This window comes from Nicotiana tabacum, chromosome 23 (genome assembly GCF_000715075.1).
Source record: "Nicotiana tabacum cultivar K326 chromosome 23, ASM71507v2, whole genome shotgun sequence".
Classification (NCBI taxonomy): domain Eukaryota; kingdom Viridiplantae; phylum Streptophyta; class Magnoliopsida; order Solanales; family Solanaceae; genus Nicotiana; species Nicotiana tabacum.
This window is the reverse complement of record NC_134102.1, coordinates 105,794,119-105,821,505: the sequence shown is the minus strand read 5'-3', so window position 1 is coordinate 105,821,505 and position 27,387 is coordinate 105,794,119. Positions and strand designations below refer to the sequence as shown.

At 36.6% G+C, this 27,387-nt stretch overlaps 1 protein-coding gene across 1 annotated transcript; it reads left to right on the top strand.

Annotated features, from left to right (window-relative positions):
* Window positions 1–3,156: 3,156 nt before the first annotated feature.
* On the top strand, window positions 3,157–21,263 carry LOC107761167 (uncharacterized). Its single transcript, XM_016579348.2, has 4 exons — window positions 3,157–3,905; window positions 18,783–18,878; window positions 19,037–19,104; window positions 21,001–21,263. Exons 1-4 carry the CDS (start codon window positions 3,270–3,272, stop codon window positions 21,119–21,121), a joined length of 921 nt encoding a protein of 306 aa, XP_016434834.1. The 5' UTR covers window positions 3,157–3,269; the 3' UTR covers window positions 21,122–21,263.
* The last annotated feature ends 6,124 nt before the right edge of the window (window positions 21,264–27,387 follow it).

The window sequence follows — 27,387 nt, the reverse complement described above, 5'->3', positions numbered from 1 at the left end:
TATTTAGTCTTGTTACTTACTGAGATAGTTGTACTCACGCTACACTCTGCACTTCATGTGCAGATCCAGGTGTTTTCGGACACTGTGGGTATTGATTTCTTTGCACAGCTTGATCATTTAGAGATTCCAAGGTAGTTGTCCGACGTTCGCAGACCTTATCTCTCCTTCCCTATCTTTCAGCTTTATGTACTTAGTTTTAGTCTTTCATAGACAGTATTTCTAGACTTGTGTTGTATAGACGCTTATGTACTCAGTGACACCCCGATATTGGGAATTTTCGTGTTGAGTTTTGACTTTTTATCCTTATTATTCATTTAAAAGTGTTGGAAGTATTTTGAAGTATCGGCTTGCCTAGTACCACGTTAGGCGTCATCACGGCAGGCTAACTTTTGGGTCGTGACAATGGGTGTGGCCCCTATTAAGGACAAGATGCGGGAAGCGCGGTTTAGGTGGTTTGGTCATGTGAGGAGGAGGAGTACAGACGCCCCGGTGAGGAGGTGTGAGAGATTGACATTGGAGTGCCTACTGAGAGGTAGAGGTAGGCCAAAGAAGAGGTGGGGAGAGGTGATTTGGCAAGACATGGCACAACTTCATGTGACCGAGGACATGACCCTTGATAGGAAGGTATGGAGGTCGAGGGTTAGGGTAGTAGAGTAGGTAGTCTAGAGTGTTCATAACAATAGTATTGGCACGCAGTCTCACTTTTTGTTGGTAGTAGGTTTTTATGCCTAACCGTTATTTTCTTTCGTTGTTGATCACCTTACTGTCCTGTTGTTTTTATTCTGCTTTTATATGGCTTTTTGGTACTGTCCCTTCTTGTCTATATTTTCATTAATGTGGTGCTTATACTTTCCTGAGCCGAGGGTCTATTGGAAACAGTCTCTCTATCCTCACAAGATATGGGTAAGGTCTGCATACACACCACTCTCCCCAGATCCCACTGTGTGGGATGATATTGGGTATGTTGTTGTTGTTGTTGTTGTTGTGTAACTTCTCGAGGTTAAGAGAACTATCATGGCTCCATAAACTGTACAACAATAACATATTCGATGTAATCTCATAAGTATGACCTGAGGAAAGATAGTGTGTACCTAATATAATCTCCGAAATGGGGTCTATAAAATTGTACGACTTATGCTGCCTCACGCGAAGAAACTAAATGGGGTCTGTTATTTTCAGCAGAACTGGTACTTAGAATTCAGAAGAATAAGGCAAATAAACCTCTACCACAAATTAAACTGCACCTGTTATGTAAAATTTCCTTTATAATATTAGTGAGCATAAAATAAATTCAATATAATATTGGCCAAGAATAAAACCCGAAATAAGTAGGTAAGAATTTAATGCATTTATATGACAAATGTCTCATGAACTAAAGACTTTGTTAAGGGTGTCACCTAAGCAGGTCAGCATTCATATCTAATTCCTATCTAATTCTGTCACAATTCACCCATATTTTTTTGTCTTTTCCCTTCTCCTGAAAAATAAGCTCGTACGTGTTTTTTCTTTTATTTACTTCTTTGGGATTAGAAAGCAAGAATCAAACATTGACCAGCTATAAGATACACAAACTATTAATACTCTCAACAATCACTCAATTTTCATGTGTATACTGATTAATATAGAAAGAGTATATTTGTTTTTTTAACCAACTTATTCAATTTAAAATACTTTTAGCATTAGTTCGATCTCTTAGAATGAGTATTAAGTCTAGAGAATTGCTAATTTTCTAGCAGTCTCTGTGAAAAGCCAAGAAGTAAATGCACTTGAAAAATATTTGAAAAGAAGACAGACATATAGAGCTTAATTTGTATACTCTAGCGTGTTTATGGACTTTTAATCTAACATGTCAACTCAATTGAAAAATCAATGATAAAATTGTATCATGTTGAATAACGCATATAAATTGAATATAAGTTTTACTCACTAGCAATGTAAATTATTTTGCACGTTCAAATTTAATTGGTTTAGTTAATAGATTATTCGGGGAGTTTGATTTAATGGTCCATTATCAATATTCAATATTCTTTTAGTTGTATGACTTTTTTCACAAAAATCAGTTAATAACACATGAGATCAGTACATATATTTTTATAAGATCATTTTCTTCGGTTCAAATGATATTGATCATAGGTCATTTCCTTTAACTTACTCATCTTTTTTATATGTGTCATTAGTTCTTAGTATACACTGTACAAACTTACCAAATGATATACCTTCAGAAATCGGATTGTCTAAATAATTTAAACTTAAATTTAATTATATATAGCTTTCTCAAAGTCATGTCCTACCACCCCACATTTGAATACTACACATATAGTGATCTCTTAAATTCTTTTTGTTGAGCAGTTGGGATTAATAATGTAGTAGAGAAATAAATGTAGATCGAGATCTTTTTGTTATTGTCAACTTTTTACAAGATTACACCATGCACGGAGAAGTAAACGACCATTAACTTAAATAATATTTTTTTAAATGATAATTTAGAGCATATATGCACTAAAATATTACTATTCAAGAATTAAAACTTTTCGATTTCCTACACTGGCAATCCTTAGATAGGTTCATTCTCTACTTTACCGTATTTTATCTTTTGAACTTCGAGATCACTTGAACAGAATTGTGATTATGCAATTATTATGAGCAATTCACAATCTAGTTTCACATCAACCAAAATATCTTCTTGTATATAATAACAGTTGCTCAATACTTAAAAAAGAGAGAGGATAAAGGAGTATCAAACGAAGGCTCAAGGTTCATATTTACCTAATCCAAACCTAGAATCTTAAAAATTGCCATTCTGTTTGTTTTCAAAGTTTTGCATTATAGTGGAGTTTTTAGCTTTTGCATTATAGTGGAGTTTTTAGCTTTACTCAAATAGTGTAAATTTTTTTGTAGTCTATCATGTTTTTTGATATGTCGTAACAAGCAATCAATCTTACATTTAAGTTACTAATCTTATTATAAACAGTTATATGTAGTTATTTTTTAGATGATTTGATAGTATAAATTTTTTTTTATATTATCATAGTATAAAAAAGTTAAACTTAAAAAGAGAGGGTGAAAGAGAGAAGAAAACAAACAAATTTATTTATTTAATTATTTTTTTTGGAGAAAGCTAAAAAAAAATGTTCTTAAACAAAACATAACACTCCGCAGACCGCATTCCTTCCCCTTTCCCTCCTCGGCCTAACAACTCCAACTATCTTTTCCCCATTTACTCTTCCAGCAAAGTACGCTTCAAAAAACTTAACACTACCAACAAAATAATGTTTTCTTGGCTGAGCCCAGTTGCCTTATACGGCGGCTTCCTCCGTCGTTGCCTCACCGGTGCCGGCCTAATTTCTCAATCCATGCAAATTGACGACGAAACCACCATCTATTTTTGGGGTCCAAAACCAATTATTACTCCATCATCAAAACCCCAAAAACCATCACTTATCTTAATTCACGGTTTTGGTCCTCACGGCGTTTGGCAATGGCGTCCACAGATAACGTTCTTCTCTAACGATTTCAACATATACATTCCTAACCTCGTATTCTTCGGCCGTTCTACGACCAAATCTTCCGACCGGTCTGAGGTTTTTCAAGCAACTTGTGTTATTAAACTCCTCGAGAAAATTGGAGTTGAAAAATGTTCTGTTATTGGGACTAGTTATGGTGGATTTGTAGCGTATCACATGGCGACAATGTGGCCGGAAAAGGTAGAAAAGGTAACTATAGCAAGTTCAGGGGTTAATATGAAGAAAAAAGATAACGGTGAGTTACTTAAGAGGGCTAAAGTTGAAAAGATTGAGGATTTGCTGTTGCCGGCGACGGCGAGTCAGCTCCGGACGTTGATTACTTTGTCTACACACCGGCGTCCGCCGTACCTGCCGGACTTCTTGTTCAGTGATTTCATCAACGTAAGTTTATTACTCCATACCGTATTAATTTTTACACTATCATAACATAATTTACATGTAACTAATCTGGAGATTAGCAAGTGGAAAAATAATTTGCCATATACTGTTAAAAAATATACTGAATCAATATTTATAAGTTAAAATATTCATTGCTCCCACTGCCTAAATTCTCTTGTTATTTGATTAATGGTAAAAATCATTTTGATCTCCAACTTCGTCTTAAAAATCAAACTCATCCTCCAACGTTAAAAATATTTTTAAATACCTATTTTACCCTCAATCTTATTAGTCTTGATCTTTTTATTAAACCTTTTTAATATTATAATATTTTTCTTAATCTATGTTATGAATTTATCTATAGTGAAAATATTTTCAATTTTAAAAAAAAAGTGAAACCGATAATCAATCATATATAATTTATTGAAATTGAATAATGAAAGAAATGGACGCAGTTGAAATATTAGAATAAAAGTTATTATTAATATCAATTAAAATAATAATTAAAATAGAGGTAAATTTTATAATAACTTCCTAAAAGAGTACGTATTTATACCGTCTTTAAATTACAATTCAGAAAATATTTCGTTAAATAAAAATAAAATTCACACACACATAATATATATATATATACACACACGCAGAAACACATAATAAAGAATAAAGGAGAAAATAAAACTTAATTGTATACTTAATATTAAAGTAATAATAGAAGCGATGAATTTTGTTACAAATTCATAAAAGTACTATGCTAGTTGATGTTTATTGAGCTTTAATTATCAAATTTATACTCCTTTCATTCTAATTTAAATAACACACTTTCCTTATTAGTTCGTTCCAAAAAGAATGACGCATTTCTATATTTAGAAATAATTTAACTTTAAACTTTTTATTTTACCCACTTCACCCGTAATAAGAAGCTTTTATAGTCATACAAATATCATGATCCCATTAAGCTTTTTCACCTTAAGCTTTTAGCACCACGTGTTTCAAAAATCTTCTCCTTTTTTCTTAAACTTTTAATGCCAAGTCAAACTATATCATCTAAATGGAAACGGAGGGAGTAATAAGATATTTAAATTGGTAAAACACTTAACACTTAGCTAAAGATAAAATATATCTTGTATAATATAATAAAAAAATTATATGCACAAAGGATGAATTGAAAATGTCAAAGGTAAGATAGAAAATGCACATGATAGGAGGAGCAGGATATCTATTGTTGAATGTTGGAGGAGGAGTTTGATTTTTAAGGCAAAGCTGGGGGATCAAAATGATTTTCACCATTTGATTAGTTATCTCAGTTTCTTTTAATTACCAATTGTTGGATTAAAATTGGGTGAAAATCATTTACATTCCCCAAGTTTGCTTTGAAAATCAAACACATCGTCTAACTTTGAGCAATAGTCATTCTCATCCTCGTATTAAATTTGACTTTTTAAAATGCCTATTTTACGAGACGTTTATCTCTTTTTTATTTTTTTTTTATCTATGTTATGAACTTATCTATAAAAAATAAATATTATTTTGAAACCAAAAAAAAAATGAGAAGTAGTAATCAAGCATAATGACATTTAATAATAAGAAATAAAAAAATTACAATAAATAATTGCTTGTATCAATAATTTTATTGCAATTAAAACTCAATCTATTTGTAAAATTGAGAATAAAAAGAGTGAGAACTTTATAAATTAATAAATTCATGAAATAAAAAGGAGTGAAAATATAGGTAAATTTTATAACAAATTCCTAAAAGTTGTCTATTTATACATGACATGATTTTTTTACAATTTAGAAAAGATTTTATTAATAACAATTAACTCAAAAATCTATATACACGATGAAGAATAAGATAAAAAGTAGAACTTAAAGTCTCACCGACACACACATATAATAATGGTCATAAAAGTAGTAACGGATTTTATAATAAATTTATAATATGGTTACTCTATTTATAATATCATTGAACTAAAAAAAATATCATATATAATAAAAAAATTATTACCTATATAAAAAAAAATTAAAAATATCAAGGGTAAAATAAATTTTGCGATAGGATAGAAGGATGAGAATGACTAATGTTCAAAGTTGGGGATGAGTTTAATTTTTAAAGCAAACTTAAGGATTGCAAATAATTTTCACCCATTAAAATTTGACGTTAGATTTTGCAGTTGAAATACTTTTGCTTAATAATTGCATGAAAATATTAGTAATACATGCTGAAATTATTTTACTTTTGTATATTAAAAAAAAGTATTTCTAAGTATTATCAATTTTTTTTGTTTAATTAACTCTTAAAAAGCATAAGGTGGTGAATTTTTTGGGATAGTGTGAGTAATCTTTAACCTTTTCCTTTATGCGCAAAGATTGAGTGTAAAGTTCGGCATACCTTTTCTTTTCACATTTCCTTTTTTTCCTCCTTTGGTCACAATAATAATAAGAGTACTATACTCTATACGAGTTTGAATTTGATTTCCTTACGTTAGTTTTGCAATTAATATTTGTAAAATGCTTAGAAACAACTAAACAAGGCACGAGTCCTTAAGATTTAGGTACATATCACGACCCAAAATCCCAACATGTCGTGATGACGCCTATCTCGATACTAGGCAGGCCGATAATCTCAATAAAACAACAATTTCTCTTAAGTTTGAAAATATAATATTTAAATATAATACAGAATCTCACAAATACTGATACAAACACTCCCTAAAACCTAGTGTCACTGAGTATATGATTATCTAATATGGATACAAGTCAAAAGAAAATGGTCTATAATAGTCTAAGACCAAGTACAGTAAACAAGGAGATAGAGAAGGAGAGACAATGTCTGTGAAACACGGCAGATACCTTTGAATCTCCAAAAAGTCAACTGTGCGAGAAAATCAACACCCGCTATCTCCGGAAGCACCATGGTGTAGTATGAGTACAACCAACGCAGCAAGTAACAATAATAAATAAGAAATTGAAGATAGTGACGAGCTACACAGTTATAGTTCATTTTCAGTAATTCCAACAGAGATTAGTCATGCTTTCAAATCCAGCAGTTTAAGTCAAATCAATTTTATACAGTTCATGTAATCCGGATATAGAATCTTCCAGAGAATTTCACAACGATGACAACTAGCAACTAAATACAACAACAAATGAAAAGCAAGTGCAGCCTCTCAGGGCAACAGTCACTCAACTCGTCACAACAGCTCAACCACTCGGCTCTCACCCCTCAGCGCTCACACTCAATGAGTACTCGCGCTCACTGGGGGTGTACAGACTCCGGAGGGACTCCTACAGCCCAAGCATCATAATCTGCACGGACAACTCACTTGCCATAATATCCTTACCTCACCGACATGCCATCGGCTTTACTCAGTCCTCAACCTCTTTAGTCTCTCGGGTTCTCAGATTTCACAAAGATCAGCCCAAACAAAGATAACATAGTGTATCAACAAATATCCAGAAAGACTGAGGTATAATATGCAAGAAAACTAAGTACAAGACAACAATTAGCAAATAATTCAACAAGTACGCGACCTCTGCGGGTCCTAACAATACTATAACATAGCCTAAGCATGATTTCTAACATGATTTACAGTCAAATTTTTTCAACACATAGAGAGCATATAGCTAACAATAAATTATTCAACTATACAGTTTTCACGGGACGGACCAAGTCACAATCCCCTCGGTGCACGCCCACACGCTTGTCACCTAGCATGTGCATCACCTCCAAAATAATCACATGACACAAAATTTCGGGGTTTCATACCCTCAGGACCATATTTAAAATTGTTACTTACCTCAAGCCGTGAAATTCTTATTCTTCAATGTCCTTTCCTCGTGAATTATCCTTCAAACGCCTCGAATCTAACCATAAATAATTCATTTCAATCAATAAAATTCATTGAAATTAATTTCATAAGAAAATGCTAGTTTTTCATAAAAATTCAAAATTTAGCTCAAATATTTTCCGTAGGACCCACATATCGGAACCCGACAAAAGTTATAAAATATAAATGTTCATTCAACCACGAGTCCAATCATACAAATTTTACTCAAATCTGACATCAACTCGACCCTCAAATCTCCAAATTAAATCAAGAGGGTTTTCAAACTTTTCTAACTTAATTCACCAAATAAATGATAAAAACAACCATGGATTTGGGTAATTTATCCAATATTGAGTTAAGAACACTTGTCCCATTATTTTTCTTAAAAAACTCCCGAAAATCACCTCTTCCCGAGCTCTAATCCGTCAAAAACTGAAAATGGGACAAAGTCCAATTTTCAGAACTTAAACTCTCTCTCCAGACATTTGCTCTACGCGATTGCGAACATTCTCACACGATCGCGAAGAACAATTTTCTATCACCCAAATTTAACTCTACGCGATCGCGGACTTTCTCACGCGATCGCAATGAAAAATATCACAGACCTACACGATCGCGGACCAAACCACGCGATCGTGAAGCACAAACGTGTGATTTCCATTTCTGCCCAATTTCCTCTACGCAAACGCGACCTTCTTCACGCGTTCGCGAATAACAAACTCACATAGCTACGCGATCGCGAAGCACAAAATGTCACTACCTCACATTAACCCTATGCGATCGCAGATATCCCCACGCGATTGCATAGAACAAAACCTCCACTGACCAACTAAGCCTACGCGATCACAGACGCATTCACGCGATCGTGTAGAAGGAAAACATCATCAGATATCAGAAAATTCCAGCAACTGTTCAAGTCCAAATTTTTGATCCGTTAACCATCCAAAACTCACCCGACCCCCTCGGGACCTCAACCAAATATACCAACAAGTCCTAAAATATCATACGAACTTAGTCGAACCCTCAAATCACCTCAAACAACGCTAAAATCATGAATTACACCCCAATTCAAGCCTAATGAACTTTGAAAATTCTAATTTCTACAAATGACTTCAGAACCTATCAAATCACGTCCGATTGACCTCAAATTTTGCACACAATCATAAATGACATAACGGAGGTGTTCAAATTTTCAGAATCGGATTCTGACCCTGATATCAAAAAATCAACCCCGTGGTCAAACTTCCTAAAAATTAAACTTTCGACATTTCAAGCCTAATTCCACCACGGACCTCAAAATAATTTTTCGGACATGATCCTAAGTCCAAAATCACCATACAGAACTATTGGAATCATAAATATTCAAATCCGAGGTCATTTACACATAGGTCCATAACCGGTCCACTTTTCTAACTTAAATTTTCAATTGTGAAACTAAGTGTCTCATTTCACTCCGAATTCCTTCCGGACCCGAACCAACTAACCCGATAAGTCATAAAATAACTATAGAGCATAAATTAAGTAGTAAATGAGGGAACGGGGTTATAATACTTAAAACGACCGGCCGTGTCGTTACATTCTCCACCTTTTAAATAAATATTCGTCCTCGAACGGGTTTAGAATAATACCTGGAGTCTCAAATAAGTGTGGATATTTACTCCGCATATCCTGCTCAATCTCCCAAGTGGCTTCTCCGACTGGCTGGCCTCTACACTGCACCTTCACTGATGCTATGCTCTTTGACCTCAGCTTTTGAACCTGCCGATCTAAAATAGCCACCGACTCCATATCATAAGTCAAATTACCGTTCAACCGTACTGTACTGAAATTCAGAGTATGAGACGGATCCCCGATATACTTTTGGAGGGATACATGGAACATTGGATGAACATCTGATAGACTAGGTGGCTAACCAAGTTCATAAGCCACCTCTCCAATTTTCTTAAGTATCTCAAAAGGCCCAACATACTGAGGGCTCAACTTGCCTTTCTTCTCGAACCTCAACACACCCTTCATTGGTGAATTCTTGAGCAGAACCTTCTCCCCAGCCATATAAGCAACATCACGAACCTTCCTGTCATCGTAACTCTTCTGTCTAGATTGCGTCGTGCGAAGCCGTTCCTGAATCACTTTGACCTTCTCTAAAGCATCCTGAACTAAGTCAGTACCCAATATTCTAACCTCACCCGGCTCAAACCAACCCACCGGAGACCGATAACGTCTCCCATATAAAGCTTCATACAGAGCCATCTGAATGCTTGACTGGTAGCTATTATTGTAAGCAAACTCTGCGAGTGGCAGAAATTGATCCCAAGAACCCCCAAAATCAATGACACAAGCACGTAACATATCCTTCAATATATGAATAGTGCGATCGGGCTGTCCGTCCGTCTGAGGGTGAAATGTTGTACTCAACTGAACCTGTGTGCCCAATTCTCGTTGCACTGCTCTCCAAAACTGTGGTGTAAACTGCGTGCCCCGATCTGAAATGATGGACACCGGCACACCGTGTAAGCGAACAATCTCGCGAATATAAATCCCAGCTAACCGCTCCAAAGAATAATTAGTACCAACTGGGATAAAATGTGCAGACTTGGTCAACCGATCTACAATCAACCAAACAGCATCAAACTTTCTCAAGGTCTGTGGGAGCCCAACTACGAAATCCATGGTAATACGCTCCCATTCCCACTCCGGAATTTCAAGTCTCTGAAGCAATCCTCCCGGCCTCTGATGTTCATACTTTACCTGTTGACAATTTAGACACCGAGCTACAAATCCAACTATATCTTTCTTCATCCGCCTCCACCAATAGTGTTGCCTCAAATCCTGATACATCTTCGCGGCACCTAGATGAATGGAGTACCGCTAACTGTGAGCTTCCTGGAGAATCAACTCACACAAACCATCTACATTAGGCACACATAGCCTGATTGCATCCGTAATACACTTTCATCTCCAATAGTGACTTCCTTGGCATCACCGTGTTGAACTGTGTCCTTAAGGACAAACAGATGTAGATCATCATACTGGTGTTCTCTGATGCGATCATATAAAGAAGACCGAGAAACCACACAGGCCAAAACTCGATTTGGCTTGGAAACATCCAATCTAACAAACTGGTTGGCCAAGGCCTGAACATCCAAGGCTAAAGGCCTCTCTGTTACCGGTAAGTATGCTAAGCTGCCCAAACTCTCCGCCTTACGACTCAAGGTATCGGCCACCACATTGGCCTTTCCAGGATGATAGAGAATGGTAATGTCATAATCCTTAAGCAACTCTAACCACCTCTGCTGCCACAAATTAAGATCCTTTTGTTTAAACAAATGTTGTAGACTCTGATGGTCGGTATATACCTCACACTGGACACCGTACAAATAATGCCGCCAAATTTTCAAGGCATGAACAATAGATGCTAACTCAAGATCGTGGACTGGATAATTCTTCTCATGTACCTTTAATTGTCTGGACGCATAGGCGATCACCCTACCGTCTTGCATCAGCACTGTGCCGAGACCAATAAGCGACGTGTCACAATATACAATATAAGACTATGAACCTGTTGGCAACACCAATACTGGAGCTGTAGTCAAAGCTGTTTTGAGCTTCTGAAAGCTCTCTTCACACTCATCTGACCACCTGAACGGAGCACCTTTCTGGGTCAATTTAGTCATAGGCGATGCAATAGACGAGAATCCTTCCACAAAATGACGATAATAACCGGCCAAGCCGAGAAAACTCTGAATCTCAGTAACTGAAGATGGTCTGGTCTAACTCTGAACTGCCTCTATTTTCTTCGGATCTATCTTAATTCCTTCACTAGACACTATATGTCCCAAGAATGCCACCGAACTAAGCCAGAACTTACACTTAGAGAATTTGGCATAAAGTCTCTCCTCTCTCAGCCTCTGTAATACAATACCCAAGTGTTGTGCATGCTCCTCCTGGCTATGTGAGTACACCAGAATATCATTAATAAATACTACTACAAATAAATCAAGATATGGCTCGAACACACTATTCATCAAATGCATAAATGCTGCTAGGGCATTGGTTAGCCCAAAAGACATCACAAGAAATTCATAGTGGCCATAACGAGTTCTGAATGCCGTCTTTAGAATATCCGAATCCCGAATTTTCAACTGGTGATACCCAAATCTCAAATCAATTTTGGAGAACACCCTCGCTCCCTGAAGCTGGTCAAATAAGTCATCAATACGCGGTAAAGGATATTTATTCTTGATTGTCACTTTGTTCAACTGCCTATAATCAATGCACATCCACGTAGTACCATCTTTCTTTTTCACAAACAGAACCGGTGCACCTCAAGGTGACACACTAGGCCTAATAAACCCTTTTTCAAGGAGTTCCTAAAGTTGATATTTCAATTCTTTTAACCCAGCTGGTGCCATACGATACAGAGGAATATAAATGGGTTGAGTGCCCTACCAAGTCAATACCGAAATCAATATCCCTATCGGGTGGCATACCCTGCAGGTCTGCAGGAAATACATCCGAAAAATCTCGCACAATCGGTACTGAATCAATAATAGGAGTATCAACATCAATATCTCTCACAAAGGCCAAATATGACAAGCATCCCTTTCCAACCAGACGTTGGGCCTTCAAATAAAAATTATCCTGCTAGGAACAAGATCTAGAGAACCCCTCCATTCAACCTTTGGCAATCCCGAAATCATCAATGTCACGATTTTTGCGTGACAGTCTAGAATAGCATGACATGGAAATAACCAATCCATACCTAGGATTACATCGAAATCAACCATACTGAGTAATAAGAGATTAACTCTGGTCTCCAATTTCCCAATAGTTACCACACACGACCGATACATACGGTCCACAGTAATAATATCGCCCACCGGTGTAGATACACAAACAGGTGAAACTAAGGACTCACAGGGCATATCCAGATAATAAGCAAAATACGATGATACATATGAATAAGTGGAACCAGGCACAAATAATATAGAAGCCTCCCCGTGGCACACTGAAACAATATATGTGATCACTGTATCTGAAGCAACAATATTTGGCCTAGCAGGAAAAGCATAGAATCGGGCCTGCCCGCCACCTGATCGGCCTCCCCCTCTTGGGCGACCCCTAGATGCCTGACCCCTACCCCGAATTGGCTGGACGGGTGGTATAACTGCTGGTGCTGGTGTCGTTGGTCGAGAACTCTACTGTAGAGCCCCACTCAATAGCCTAGGGCAATCTCTCTTGAAATGACCCAATTCTCCGCACTCGAAACAACCCTTCATCTGACGGAACTGTTGCTCCTGATAACCCAAAGAATTACTTGTAGAAGCCTGAGTGGATGAGGCATGATGAGAAATCTGCGCTAGTAGTGCACTGAATGAAGATTGGCCTAAGTGAGCACTGTAAGAACTGTGGATAGCTGATGCACCACGATGAGCTGGACGACCCGTCTGAGCGTGTCTGTAAGAACGACCCCTACCGCGGTAAAACTGACCCCCTGAAGGAACACCGCTGAAATCACATGAACCACAAGGCCTTTTAGCCGCCCTCTTAACCCGCTCCTGGTTGCGAACCATCTCAATCTGACGAGCAATGTCGACCACCTCGTCGAAAGTAGCACCAGACACTCTCTCTCTCTCTAGTCATGAGTAATCGCAACTGAAAAGTGAGGCCATCTATGAACCTCCTGAAAATCTGAAAATCTCATCTCATACTGTGTCACGGACATATCACCCTGACGAAGCTGCTCAAACTGCCTGCGCAGCTCCTCTATGTGGGACTGAGGCGCGAACTTCTCGAGGAATAGACCGGAGAACTGCTGCCAGGTAAGGGGTGCTACACTGATCGGCCTATACCTCTCGTAAGCCTCCCACCATCTGAAGGCAGCCCCAGAAAACTGAAAAGTAGTGAATGAGACCCCACTGGTCTCTAGAATACCCGTTGTCTGAAGCATCCGTTGACACTTATCCAAAAAACCCTGAGCATCCTCTGACTCCGCACCGGTAAAAAATGGAGGTCGGAGCCTTTCAAATCTCTCAAGTCTCCCTGCTCATCATCTGCCATAACAAGAACTACCGAGGCCTGAGCAGCTGTAGCCGGCTGGGCTGGTAGTGCCCCCGGTATCTGAAGTCCCTGTACTACCTGGTTTGGAGTACGTGCAACAGGGGTACGAGTACCTCCCCGGCCTGAGAAGTGTCAGGTGCGGCCTGAGCCGAAACCACCTGAGCTAGACTAGTGCAAGTTGCCAATATCTGGGCCAAAGTATCCTGAAGGCCCGGAACCTCAATGGGCGCAGCTGGTGCCTGAGCTGATCCTGTCGGCTCAGCTATATCTGGAATCTGCTCCTAAGCTGGAGCAACTGGTGGTACTACAGGTGCTGGTCCAACTGTGGTACGAGTAACACCTCGACCTCTACCTCGACCCCGATCTCTACCACGGCCCCGGCCTCTCGCGGCCTAACTGGTGGCACAGGTGGTTGACCGTCCGATCTGGTAGTACGTGTCCTCACCATCTGTGAGAGAATAGAATAACAGAAATTTAGTTTCCGAAAACAATAAATTCGCGCGACATAATACAAGAAAGTGAATTTTTTCTAAGGGTTCTGCAGCCTCTCGAAGATAAGTACAGACGTCTCCGTACCGATCCGAAAGACTCTACTAAACCTGTTCATGACTCATGAGACCTATGTAATCTAGGCTCTGATACCAACTTGTCACGACCCAAAATCCTAACATGTCGTGATGGTGCCTATCTCGATACTAGGCAAGCCGATAATCTCAATAAAACTACAATTTCTCTTAAGTTTGAAAATATAATATTTAAATATAATACAGAGTCCCATAAATACTGATACAAACACTCCCCAAAACCTAGTGTCACTAAGTACATGAGCATCTAATAGGGATACAAGTCAAAAAAATGGTCTATAATAGTCTAAGACCAAATACAGTAAACAAGGAGATAGAGAAAGAGAGACAAGGTCTGCGAAACACGGCAGCTACCTTTGAATCTCCGAAAAGTTAACTGTACGAGAAAATCAACACCCGCTATCTCCTGAAGCACCTGGATTTGCACACGAAGTGTATGGTGTAGTATGAGTACAACCAACTCAGGAAGTAATAATAATATATAAGGAATTGAAGATAGTGACGAGTTAAACAGTTATAGTTCATTTTCAGTAATTCCAACAGAGATTAGACATGCTTTCAAATCCAGCAGTTTAAGTCAAATCAATTTTATACAGTTCATGTTCATGTAATCCGGATATAGAATCTTGCAGAGAATTTTACATCAATGACAGATAGCAACTAAATGCAACAACAAATGAAAAGCAAGTATAGCCTCTCAGGGAAACAGTCACTCAACTCGTCACAACAGCTCAATCACTCGACTCTCAGCCCTCAACGCTCACACTCAATGGGTACCCGTACTCACTGGGAGTGTACAGACTTCGGAGGGACTCCTACAGCCCAAGCACCATAATCTGTATGGATAACTCACGTGTTGCACGGACAACTCACGTGCTATAACATCCTGCACGGACAACTCACGTGCCATAATATCCTTACCTCACCGACAGACCCTCGGCCTTACTCAGTCCTCAACTTCTCTAGTCTCTCGGGCTCTCAGATTTCACAAAGTTCAGCCCAAACAAAGATAACATAGTGTATCAACAAATATCCAGAAAGACTAAGGTATAATACGCAAGAAAAATCATGACTGAGTACAAGACATCAATTAGCAAATAATTCAACAAATACGCGACCTATGGGAGTCCCAACAATACTGTAACATAGCCTAAGCATGATTTCTAACATGATTTACAGATAAATTTCTTCAACACATAGATAGCATATAGCTAACAATAAACTATTCAACTATACACTTTTCACGGGACGGACCAAGTCACAATCTCCTTGGTGCACGCTCACACGCCCGTCACCTAGCATGTGCGTCACCTCCAAAATAATCACATGAATTACTCAGGACCAGATTTAAAACTGTTACTTACTGAAGCCGTGAAATTTTTATTTTGCAATGTCCTTTCCTCGTGAATTTTCCTTCAAACGTCTCGAATCTAGCCATAAATAATTGGTTTCAGTCAATAAAATTCATTAGAGTTAATTCTATAAGAAGATCCCAGTTTTCCATAAAAATTCGAAATTTAGCTCAAAAATTGCATGTGGGGCCCACGTCTCGAAACCCGACAAAAGTTATAAAATATGAACGCCCATTCAATCATGAGTCCAACCATACAAATTTTACTCAAATCCGGCATCAGCTCGACCCTCAAATCTCCAAATTAAATCAAGAGGGTTTTCAAACTTTTCCAACTTAATTCATCAATTAAATGATAAAAACAACCATGAATTCAGGTAATTTAACCAATATTGAGTTAAGAATACTTACCCCGTTATTTTTCTTGAAAAATTCCCGAAAATCGCCTCTTCCCGAGTTCCAATCCGTCAAAAACTGAAAATGGGACGAAGTCCCATTTTCAAAACTTAAACTCTCTGCCTAGACATTTGCTCTACGCGATCGCGAACATTCCCACGCGATCGCGAAGAACAATTTTTCATCACCTAGATTTAACTCTACGCGATCGCAAACTTTCCCACGCGATCGCGATGCACAACATCACAAACCTACGCGATCGCAAAGCACAAACGTGTGATTTCCATTTCTGTCCAATTTTCTCTACGCGAACGCGACCTTCTTCACACGTTCGCGAATAACAAACTCACATAGCTACGCGATCGCGTCCCGCTTCACGCGACCGTGAAGCACAAAATGTCACTGCCTCACATTAACCCTACGCGATCACAAATATCCCCATGCGATCGCGTAGAATAAAATTCCCACTGACCAACTAAGCCTACGCGATCGCAGACGCATTCTCGTGATTGCGTAGAAGGAAAACTACATCAGATATCAGAAAATTCCAACAGTTGTTCAAGTCCAAATTTTTGATCCGCTAACCATCTAAAACTCACCCGAGCCCCTCGGGACCTCAACCAAATATACCAACAAGTCCTAAAACATCATACGAACTTAGTCGAACCCTCAAATCACCTCAAACAACGCTAAAATCATGAATTACACCCCAATTCAAGCCTAATGAACTTTGAAAATTCTAATTTCTACAAATGACTCCAGAACCTATCAAATCATGTCCGATTGACCTCAAATTTTGCACACAATCATAAATGACATAACAGAGGTGTTCAAATTTTCAGAATCGGATTCCGACCCCGATATCAAAAAGTCAATCCCCGGTCAAACTTCCCAAAAATTAAACTTTCGGCATTTCAAGCCTAATTTCACCACGGACCTCCAAATAATTTTTCATACACGCTCCTAAGTCCAAAATCACCATACGGAGCTATTGGAATCATAAAAAATCAAAACCGAGGTCGTTTACACATAGGTCCATATCCGGTCCACTTTTCTAACTTAAATTTTCAATTATGAGACTAAGTGTCTCATTTCACTCTTAATTCCTTCCGGACCCGAACCAACTAACCCGATAAGTCATAAAACAACTATAGAGCATAAATTGATCAGTAAATGAAAAAACGGGATTATAATACTCAAAACGACCGACCGGATCATTACAGTACATTATTTAGAATTATTGAGAATCATAGATTGACAAAAATGTTTTAACTTTTTCCAGATAATCATTGATGAGTACTGCTGAACGCGCGGCAGCTATTTCCATTCTTGCATGAGGATTTTAAGGATAATGAATAAATAATCAATCTTGTCATTTAACGAATGAATCGATAATCTAGTGGAAAGAATTAGCAGTTGAAGAAAAAATAATTAGAATGAAAAGACTCTTAACAAATGATTTTTTGTATACTTTTGCCTTTCCTTTGGAAGAATCGACAGATAGAAGAAAGGTGTATGAAAAATTTACTTATAATAAAGCAAGGTCAGTTGTATCTGTCAAGAAGTTTAAGTAAAGTTCTAGTTCGGTAGGTACAACTGTTTTATATAGCATTTTTTCGTGGACCACTTTGTAAAGTAATTAAATTGAAAAGAGCATAGCACCTATCAACTTAATTGGTACAACAACGTGATCATCCAAAATTTTCCAAAACAAGATTCACCAATCAATTTCATACATTATTGATTCTAAGAATATGCTAAGGTAGATTCAACTTTTACCTGAACCACTGCATCATTGCTTTTCTGGGAAAATCGAAAAAACATGGGAAAAGAAAGGAAAATGAAAATAAAATATGACATTGCATTTGATATGACAGAAAAAATTCGTGAAAAATATTTAGCATGAGAAAGTCAATTTTTAGTGTTTGATTACTAGAGAAATGTGTTCCTTCACAATAGGGCAAATGACTTTTTCCACTTATTGGGTAACTCATTTTCCATATAACTATCTTAATTTTAATTCACATTATTTGATCAATTAACATTTACACATTGTTATTAATCTGTATAGTACTTAAAATTTAATCAGAACACTCTTTGATTTGATAATATTATTATTAATTTTTAGTATGTACTTTTTCTGGAAAGTATTTTCATTCACCAACTAAACACCAAAAAATATTTTTTAGAAAAGTATTTTCCAATTATCTAGAAAAATGTTTCTCATAAAAAAATTCTAAGAAAATGTGTTATTTGAATGACTTCCTCATACCAAACACATTCGAAAAGAAAAAGAGCTTAACAAATCGTCTTAAAAAGGATTCATATTATGTTACAGGACATGGTCAGTTGACTTTGTTGTACACATTAAATATAAATGTGTGCAAGTATTTGTAAAGATATGTGCCCTTTTTCTTCTTCTTTTTTCAATTTTTCGTATATTTTGAATTTTTTTTTGCATGAAATATTCCACCCATTTGGGTATGTCAGACACAGGAATGATCCGTAAAACATGAATTGCAAAAATTTACAGACAAAATTTGTGGCCTCTCTAAAGGAAACGTATTTTTCGTTTCCGATTTCTTTCCGTCCTTTTAATTTTAAATAAGGAGCTAAAACTCTATTGATAATTGCAACAAAAATTTCCAATACTTGGATGCAGAAATTATATGTGGAAAATAGGAAGGAGAAGCTGGAACTCTTAAAAGGGTTAACCCTTGGAAGAGATGACACAGTAGATATAGCTCCACTTCAACAGGTCTGTACATTCTTAATTAGTTAACCCTTAATTACTACAGTATTATTTCATCTGTTCTTTTTTTCTTTTTTAAATACTAAGTGATTAATTATCTTTTAATTTTTCCTTTTTCTGGAAAACAAGTATATGGTGTAACATTCATAGCTTTATTTGTGTAGGAAGTATTGATTGTGTGGGGAGAGCATGATCAGATATTTCTACTTGAGAAGGCAACTGAACTCAAGGAGTATGTGCTCTCTCTATCAACTATTAATGTTTATTTTATCTTGATATTGATCACTAACAGACTCCAATGAAAATCATAAATGCATTAATGCCTCAAATGCTCCTCAGCCTATAAATATCCTATTTATCACCATTAATTACTTTTACATATGGCATAGAGTTGAGATGGAGCAAATATTTATAAACAAGGTAGGGCAGTTTAAAACAAATTATTTGAAAATCAGAAGTGGAGAAGTGTAGGGAGCGGGTTAAATGGAAATTTAGAGAATAATAATATGTTAAACTCGTCAACTTTAGCTAAATAGGGAGTACAGTAGTGGACTAGTGGTAAAAAAAAAAGAAGAAAAAAAATACATGAGAAAGCTTAAACTGAGACAGGGTGGGAAGATCAAATTAATCAAAGCAGAGAACATTAATTTTAAGCAATTTCAACAATTAATCGGATAGTTGCATCTTTCTTTTGCTACAGTGGACTGAGTGGAGTGCAACAGTAAAATATATATCCAATATAACAGATGCATTTCTGACTTCAAAACCTCTCTGAAACTAGTAGATTTCTTTGCATTTTTCTTGTCTAATGGATAAAATCTTGGATGAAATGTGCTTAAATGGAGCAATATGTACAGTGATGATTCAAGCAACATATCCTAGCTTGATTGGAATCGAAGCATAGCTTTTGTTTTCTTGTTTATTAAGTTTTGCTTGACCCTCGACAGTAAATATGTGTTTCTACCAAGAGAATTGCATTGTAACCTAGCTTTGATGGCTTTAGACGAGTGGTGTTTTTTAGATATTGCAACCAAAAATAAAAAGGCAAAGGGCCAAATATACCCATGTACTATGAGAAAAAGTTTAAATATATCATTCGTTATACTTTGGGTCTAAATATACAACTGTCGTAATACTATTAGTTCAAATATATCCTTCTTCTGTTAAATTTGTCCAAAGTGGGCATCCAATCCTACGTGGCACTGATATTTGATGAGGTGGATGCCACATGACATGCCACCTCAGTGCCCCTAATCCATATATAAAAGACTAAAATTTGAAATACAATATTTTTCATGGTAGCGGTAATGATGGCAATAGTGGTGGAGGAGAAGGAAATTTTAGTAGTGAAAAAACAAAATAGAAAGGGGGAGGGTTAAAATGGGTTAGGAGCGCTGAGATGGCAAGTCATGTGGCATCCACTTCATCAAAGATCAATGTCACGTAGGATTGGATATCCACTTTGGACAAACTTAACGGAAAAGTAGTATATTTGAACCAATAGTATAATGACATGGGTATATATGGACTCAAAGAATAACTAGGGATATATTTAAACATTTTATGATAGTATAGGGATAAATTTGGCCCTTTTTTGAAAACAAATACACAGGATGTCAATTTTTGATATTCCAATGAACTTTTAATTGTTATTTTACCTGTTAGATAGGCCTTCTTACCACTGCTTCTGCCCATTACAATTCTTTTGTTGTGCTTTCTAGCCAAAAGTTGGTTAACCTTTTACTTATTATATACACTCTAATTAATATTAGATATATACTTGTGTAAAACAACGATTCGTATATATACATATTCGACTACTTGAAGGGATCCTTCTAAGGTTTTGATCTGACCATCAAAGTTTTGCATGACAATGATAAAGCTTACGATGAGATGTAGAAGCGGATCTAGAATTTAAATTTTATTAGTTTTTTTTTTCAATGAAAGTACTGAGCCTATTATATTTTAAAAGTTATGGGTTCATATTTACTATTTTTTTATAATTTTAATAAATTTTTACACATAAACTTATACTCCGAATCGAAAATTATGAGTTCAATTAAACTTGTAGCTATAATGCTATCTCCGCCATCGGTGAGATGACGTATTATTTAATCCATAAATGCAGGTTTCTAGGAGAGAAGGCTAGATTGGAAATCATTAAGAATGCCTCTCATGTACCCCAACTAGAACAAGGAGGGAAGTTCAATAAAATTGTTAAGAATTTCTTGTGTGGTTCAGATGATTAAATGTATTAGATTGGTTCCCTAATTCTTGCTTTGTTGTGTTTTCCTTTTCTCACAAGGTCAATTACTAATTGAGAAGATTTTTGGGCCTTTTGCACTAAAATTGAGGATATATATATATATATAGATATTTGCAGCTTTAAAATGTTACTTATGTAAATAAGTCAAATTTTACATATTTTGCATTCATTTATTTGGTGCAAATTTTATGTGTAAGTAAATTTTTTTCTAGTAAGGTGACTTACAGTAAGAAATCCCTTTGAGAAATATTTACTTGATTTGATGAAAATCCTTTCCTGATCAGCGTGATGCCATTGATGAGTAATCATAGCATGAAGACCGTCATATTTTATCGTAAGAAAAAAACGTTCATAGCCGCATAAATATTATTAATGTTTAGGATCACAATTTTTATAAGACTTACATCCACACAAATTTTCTCACGTATTTAAATACAAGTATCAAAACTATTTCTTTCTTGAATTTTATGTTGTATCAAACTATGCCGAATAAATTGTAAAGGGAATAATACCTCCTATTTATAATTTATCTTCTCGATATTGCTATGTATAATCCTTCTCTCTATCGGATAAACCAAATAACCTCCAAAAAGCTGATACAAATTTTTATATCTAGCTAAATAAGTACTTGTTAAATGGAGTTTTGACCACTAACCAAAACAGAAGAATTTAAACATGTGCTTACCTTGATTATGTTGCTTACAGAGTCATATAATTAAGGTTGAAAATATACATTATTATATGAAGGACCTATAGTGATGTTAAGAGCTAGTGTGATCTCAGCTGGAAAGTGTGAAGACTCGCTGTGTTTAGGTTAGTGGACTATATGCACATAACATGAATTAGACTTATTTATTTCTTTTAGTGATATCGGGGAAAAAAAGAAGCTTAAAAATAGTTCAAAAGTTAGTTTGAGTGACAAAACATCACATTAGAATTTAGAATTTGACTATGAAAAAGAAACGATTTAAAATTTGAATGGTTAGGCACGAAGATAAACATCTATATCTATATCTATATAATTATACAAAGTAGGGTCTGATGTGACACTCTAATATGTCAGAATTTCTATTTATCTATTTTCTTAGAGCTTTGCTTTTTCAAATGAAGAAAAAATAGTGCACTCTTAAAACAACTCAACAAACCTGTCTTTTAACATTCCTTCGGTTTTTGAAACTAATCAAAGGTGTCTCATCTTAACAAAAGAATCAAACCGTCACTCCTAAATTTTCTGAAACGTCTCTTTTAAAATTTCATTAATTACGATTTTGTGCTCTCCTCTTCCCCTTCCCAGGTAAAGTTTTGCATTCTTTGTACTCCCGTTTATAACGCCTTCCGCTCCTCTTCTTCCTCCCACTCGCTTTTCTGGAGTTCAAGTTTTTCATTTGCAAAAGAGGATATAAAAATTATGTTCATACAGATTAGTCTCCAACATATTTTAGCTTTTGTATCATCTCCGCTAAAGAATATTTTCCTGTATAATTTCTATTTGTGGCACGTTTAATTGACAGGTACATGTGTTACTTCCTGATTTTCCTTTATAGCACGTGTCTTGAAATTTATGGGAGTTAAACTGAAACGATTGGTACATTTTAGTATGTTCTACAAAAAGTGAGCCAAACAAAGGCTTGACTTGAAAATTGAAACGGTGTAATGTTGAGCTAGGCCTCATTGTTGTGGGGTGCTTATCGGGCGGATCGGGTGGATAATTACGCTTAACGGTTTGGCTTAACGGATATCAGATTATATATATAGTAATCCGCTAGTCATCCAATAAGACAATGGGCGGATTGATATCAGATTAACAATTATCGGGCGGCTTATCGGCTAAACCAAATAGAAATTTTTTGAACAATCATTCAATCAATACCAAACAATTTCAAATCAATACCAAATTTTTAATACCATCTAAGATCTAACCAAGCTGTATTTTTGAATTGAAGAGTCTTCAAGACTGCTCATATTGTCATACACGTGTTAACCAAATTTTTAATACCATCAAAACTACTCATACAGACATACACGTATTAATCATTCAGATTTCAATTTTTCGACTTCCCAATTCTCAGTTCAAGAGAGAGACGAGAATGACGACTTCTCTGCCTCTGGTGGTTGCAGACAATTGAGAATTAAAAAATAAAAATTAGGGATTTAGCCATTTAGAATTTCAATAGTACTTTATATACATAGAGGTAAAAGTGTAAATATAAAAATTCTTAACGGGTTAACGGTTTACCCGATAAGAAAATTGAGTAATCCGCCCCCATACCGTTAAGCCGTTAATTATAAAATCTTAATCCGTTCACCATCCATTACCCCAATAATCCGATACCAATAAGCCATCGTTTCAATTCGGTTAACGGTTTCGATTCGATTTTGAACCGCCATACATTGTTGCCCAAAACTATTTCACCATAAATTTGAACGCAATATATCTCTTTAATTTGTGTTGTATATATTTTTATATACTACTATTTTGTTCACATATCTAATGAATGTCGGATGAAAAGGTTTTAACTTTTTAAAGTGTTAGCAAACACTTTATGTACCTTTCATTTCGATTGAATTGCAAGAGGGGAAAAAATCAAAAGAAAGAAAGGGAAATAATTAAAATGTAAAGGGAAAATAAACAAAAGATATATGGTAGGGGATAGGAAGAGAAAGAAAAGAAAAAAAAGGAAAAATAAGAAAAACAGGTTAGAGTTAAATATAAAAAGCAGGAAAAGAATATTTTACAAGTACATTAGGTCCATAAAAAATATACTTTTTACAAGTACAGGAAATATGTCTCTCGTTTAATACTTGAAACGCCTTGCCAAGGTGAGGTGTTTTTTTTATGAAAATATAACTATTTAACTCTAATAACAAGAAGTTGGATACTTGAAAGTAAAAATGTTAGATACTTATAATATATGTACAGCGGAAACGCAATGCTTTTAAATTTGTTACACAGCCCCACATAAAGAGATTAATTTTTTTCTTCTTCTTAGAAAACTGAAAGACTTAAGTGATGTAAAGTCTTATTAATAAAATGGATTAAAACTTTAAATGTAATCTATTAAGATTTGAAGATAAAATATTCACATATTAGAAAAAGATTATTTATGAATTTTATTACCGCGCGAAGTGCAGAGCGGACACATTTACTAATCTATATTTATATTTATATCTATACTATATTAAAAGCACGAAGGCTATTAGTGAATGTCGTTCGTCTTTTTTACCCTTTAAAAATATATTTCACATTGGATATAATTATAATTCAAGTTACTTTCCTAATATTTAGGACTTTAAAAATTACTAAAATTTTATTTATTCAATTCCTTATTTGAACTATGTATGAAGTTCTAATAATTAGGATTTAATAAGACTACTATAAAAAAAAAAAAAAAAAAAAGGAAAACATGGAAAAGATTCTCCAACAAAGTAAACAATCCGATTACACAGCATATTGTCTTCGATGAAAATTTTAGTTCCCGACAAGGATGGTGTTTTGAAGTCAAGTACAAATTATTTGACTTTTAATTTAAAGACTTTTTAGTACTTAATAATTGTGATGACGCAAAAGGTCATTTTATGTTTTAAAACTTGAATTTGCGCTCTTAAGCCTTAAAAATCTAATTTTTACCCTTCTCGACTTGCGTGCGCAGTTCGGGCAGGTTTTCGAAAAACTTTTATATTGAAAACTAATAAAAATAAGAATTTTTGCCTTAAAAGTTGATTTTAGTTGACTTCGGTCAATATTTTTGGTAAACGGGTCCGGATCCGTTCCTTGACGGTCACGGTAGGTCCGTATCGAATTATGGGATCTGGGCGTATGCCCGCAATCGAATTTGGAGGTCCCTAGCTTGAGTTATGAATTTTTGATGAAAATTAAAAGTTTAGAAATTATTTGTTTTTAAGAATTGATTGATATTTGGCATTGTTAGTATCGGGTCCGTATTTTAGTTTCGGACTCCGGTACATGTTCATTATAATATTTAAGACATGTCTGTAAAATTTGGTGAGAAACAGAATTGATTTGACGTGATTCGGACGTCCAGTTGAGAAGATAGAAATTTTATAGTATTCTTGAGAATTTCATTTGATTTGGTGCTAAATTCGTAGTTCTAGGTGTTATTTTAGCGATTTGATCATGCGAGCAAGTCCGTATGATATTTTTAGACTTGCGTGCATATTTGGTTTGGAGCCCCGAGGGCTCGGGTGCCATTCGGGCGATGCGTGAGTTGAGTTCAAACCTCAACAAGGCTGCTGGTGCACCAAATCTGGTGTGCCCGCATCTGCGAGCCTTTGGTCGCAGGTGCGAGCGATAGCCCCGCAGGTACGAATCAGGCCTGAACTTCATTTTTTCGCAGATGCGGACTTTTCTCCGCAGGAGCGGGACCGCAGAAGCGGAACCCTGTCCGCAGGTGCGGCCCCAGTTGGCCTAGTCCTTTTCTGTAGAAGCACACATATTATCCGCACATGCGGATGCGCAGGTGCGACTGGGCAGTGAGTTCATTTAATTCGGACTCCAGCCGTTTTTCTTCTCGTTTTCAAAGGATAGGAAGTCTAGGGCGATTTTTCAAAGACATTTTCTTTACCAAATCATAGGTAAGTGTTCCCTAACTCCTTTCTTTCAATCTTTTACTTCATTTTACTAGAATTCAACCTAAAATCTGGAGTCTTCATAGTAGAATTAGGGGTTAGGGTAGAAACTAGGGATTTCGAAAATTTGGGAATTTAGATCTTGATTTGAGATCGGATTCCAAAACTAATTACATATTCAGGCTCGGAGTTGAATGGGTAAAAGAATTTTGGTCTGAACCTCGAGTTTTGACTAAGCGGGCCTGGGGTCGATTTTTTTTTGACTTTTTGGAGGAAAATTTGGGAAATTTAATTTATAAAATATAATTAATTCCTTTAGGAATATTTGATATTATTTAGTCATTTTTGAATAGATACGAGTGGTTTAGAGGTGAATTCCAAAGGAAAAGCGGTGATTGAGAATTAAGTGGCTTTCGGAGCGAGGTAAGTGTAGTTAATTATTGTTATTTACTGAATAAAAATAAGGAATTGGTTTAACGATTTTCTAACGTTGGCTTGCCTAGCAAGTGAAATGTTAGGCGCCATCACGGTCCCGTCGGTGGAAAATTTCGGATCGTGACAGTTGGTATCATAGCACTAGGTTGCTTAGGTCTCACGATTCACGAGCAAGCTTAGTAGAGTTTGGAGGATCGGTACGGAGACGTCTGTGCTTATCTTCCAGAGGCTATGAAGTTTAGGAACAAGTTTCACTTCTATCCTTCTCTGTCGTGCGATTTTGCTTTCTCAATACTGATTGAACTCTTCTACTCTTATTCTATCGCAGATGGCGAGAACACATACAGCTTCCTCAGCTGAGCAGCAACCAGAGCCTCTAGTAATAGCTCCTACGCGGGGCAGAGGTCGAGACCGAGTCCGTGCTAGAGGCCGAGGCAGGGGACAGGGCTCAGCCTAGGGCCTGAGCAGCAACCCCATCAGTGGAACCTCAGATAGAGCTTGACGAGGAGGTTCCAGCCCAGATTGTTCCTGCCGGACCAGCTCAGGTTCCGGAGGGGTTCATTGCTACCCCAGTACTTCAGGACGCTTTGGTCCGTTTGGTGGGCCTTATGGAGAGTGTGGCCCAGACTGGCGCATTTCCCATGGCACCAGCAGTATCTCAGGCTGGAGGAGGAGCTCAAACTCCCACCACTCCCGCTCCGGAGCAGATAGCTCCCAAGTATCAGGCTCTAACAGCTCAGCCAGTCAGATCAGTTCAGCCGGTTATTGCGGCACAGGTCGGAGATGGGCCAGCTATGTCTTATGAGGCTTTATGGAGATTGGATAGGTTTATCAAGCTCTTTCTTGTTCACTTCAGTGGTGCTCCTTCAGAGGATCCCCAGGAGTATCTTGACAGCTGTCACAAGGTTCTACGGAACATGGGTATAGTGGAGACCAATGGGGTCGATTTTGCTGCATTTCAGATGACTGGTTCCACCAAGAAATGGTGGAGAGATTACTTGTTGACCAGACCAGCTGGGTCGCCTGCTCTTACTTGGGACCAATTCTCTCAGTTCTTCATAGAGAAGTTTCTGCCTATCACATTGAGAGAGGAGCATCGTCGTCAGTTTGAGCATCTCCAATAGGGCAGTATGACTGCTACTCAGTATGAGACCCGTTTTGTGGATTTTCCCCGTCATGCTATTATTCTGCTTCCCACCGAGAGAAAGAGAGGATGAAGAGGTTCAT

Bases quoted from the DNA above. Each gene is read 5' to 3' on its own strand.
- LOC107761167 (XM_016579348.2), top strand. From the start codon at position 3,270: ATGTTTTCTTGGCTGAGCCCAGTTGCCTTATACGGCGGCTTCCTCCGT. The intron at 18,879-19,036 runs GTCTGTACATTC...TTATTTGTGTAG, and splicing joins ATATAGCTCCACTTCAACAG to GAAGTATTGATTGTGTGGGG. The intron at 19,105-21,000 runs GTATGTGCTCTC...CCATAAATGCAG, and splicing joins AAGGCAACTGAACTCAAGGA to GTTTCTAGGAGAGAAGGCTA.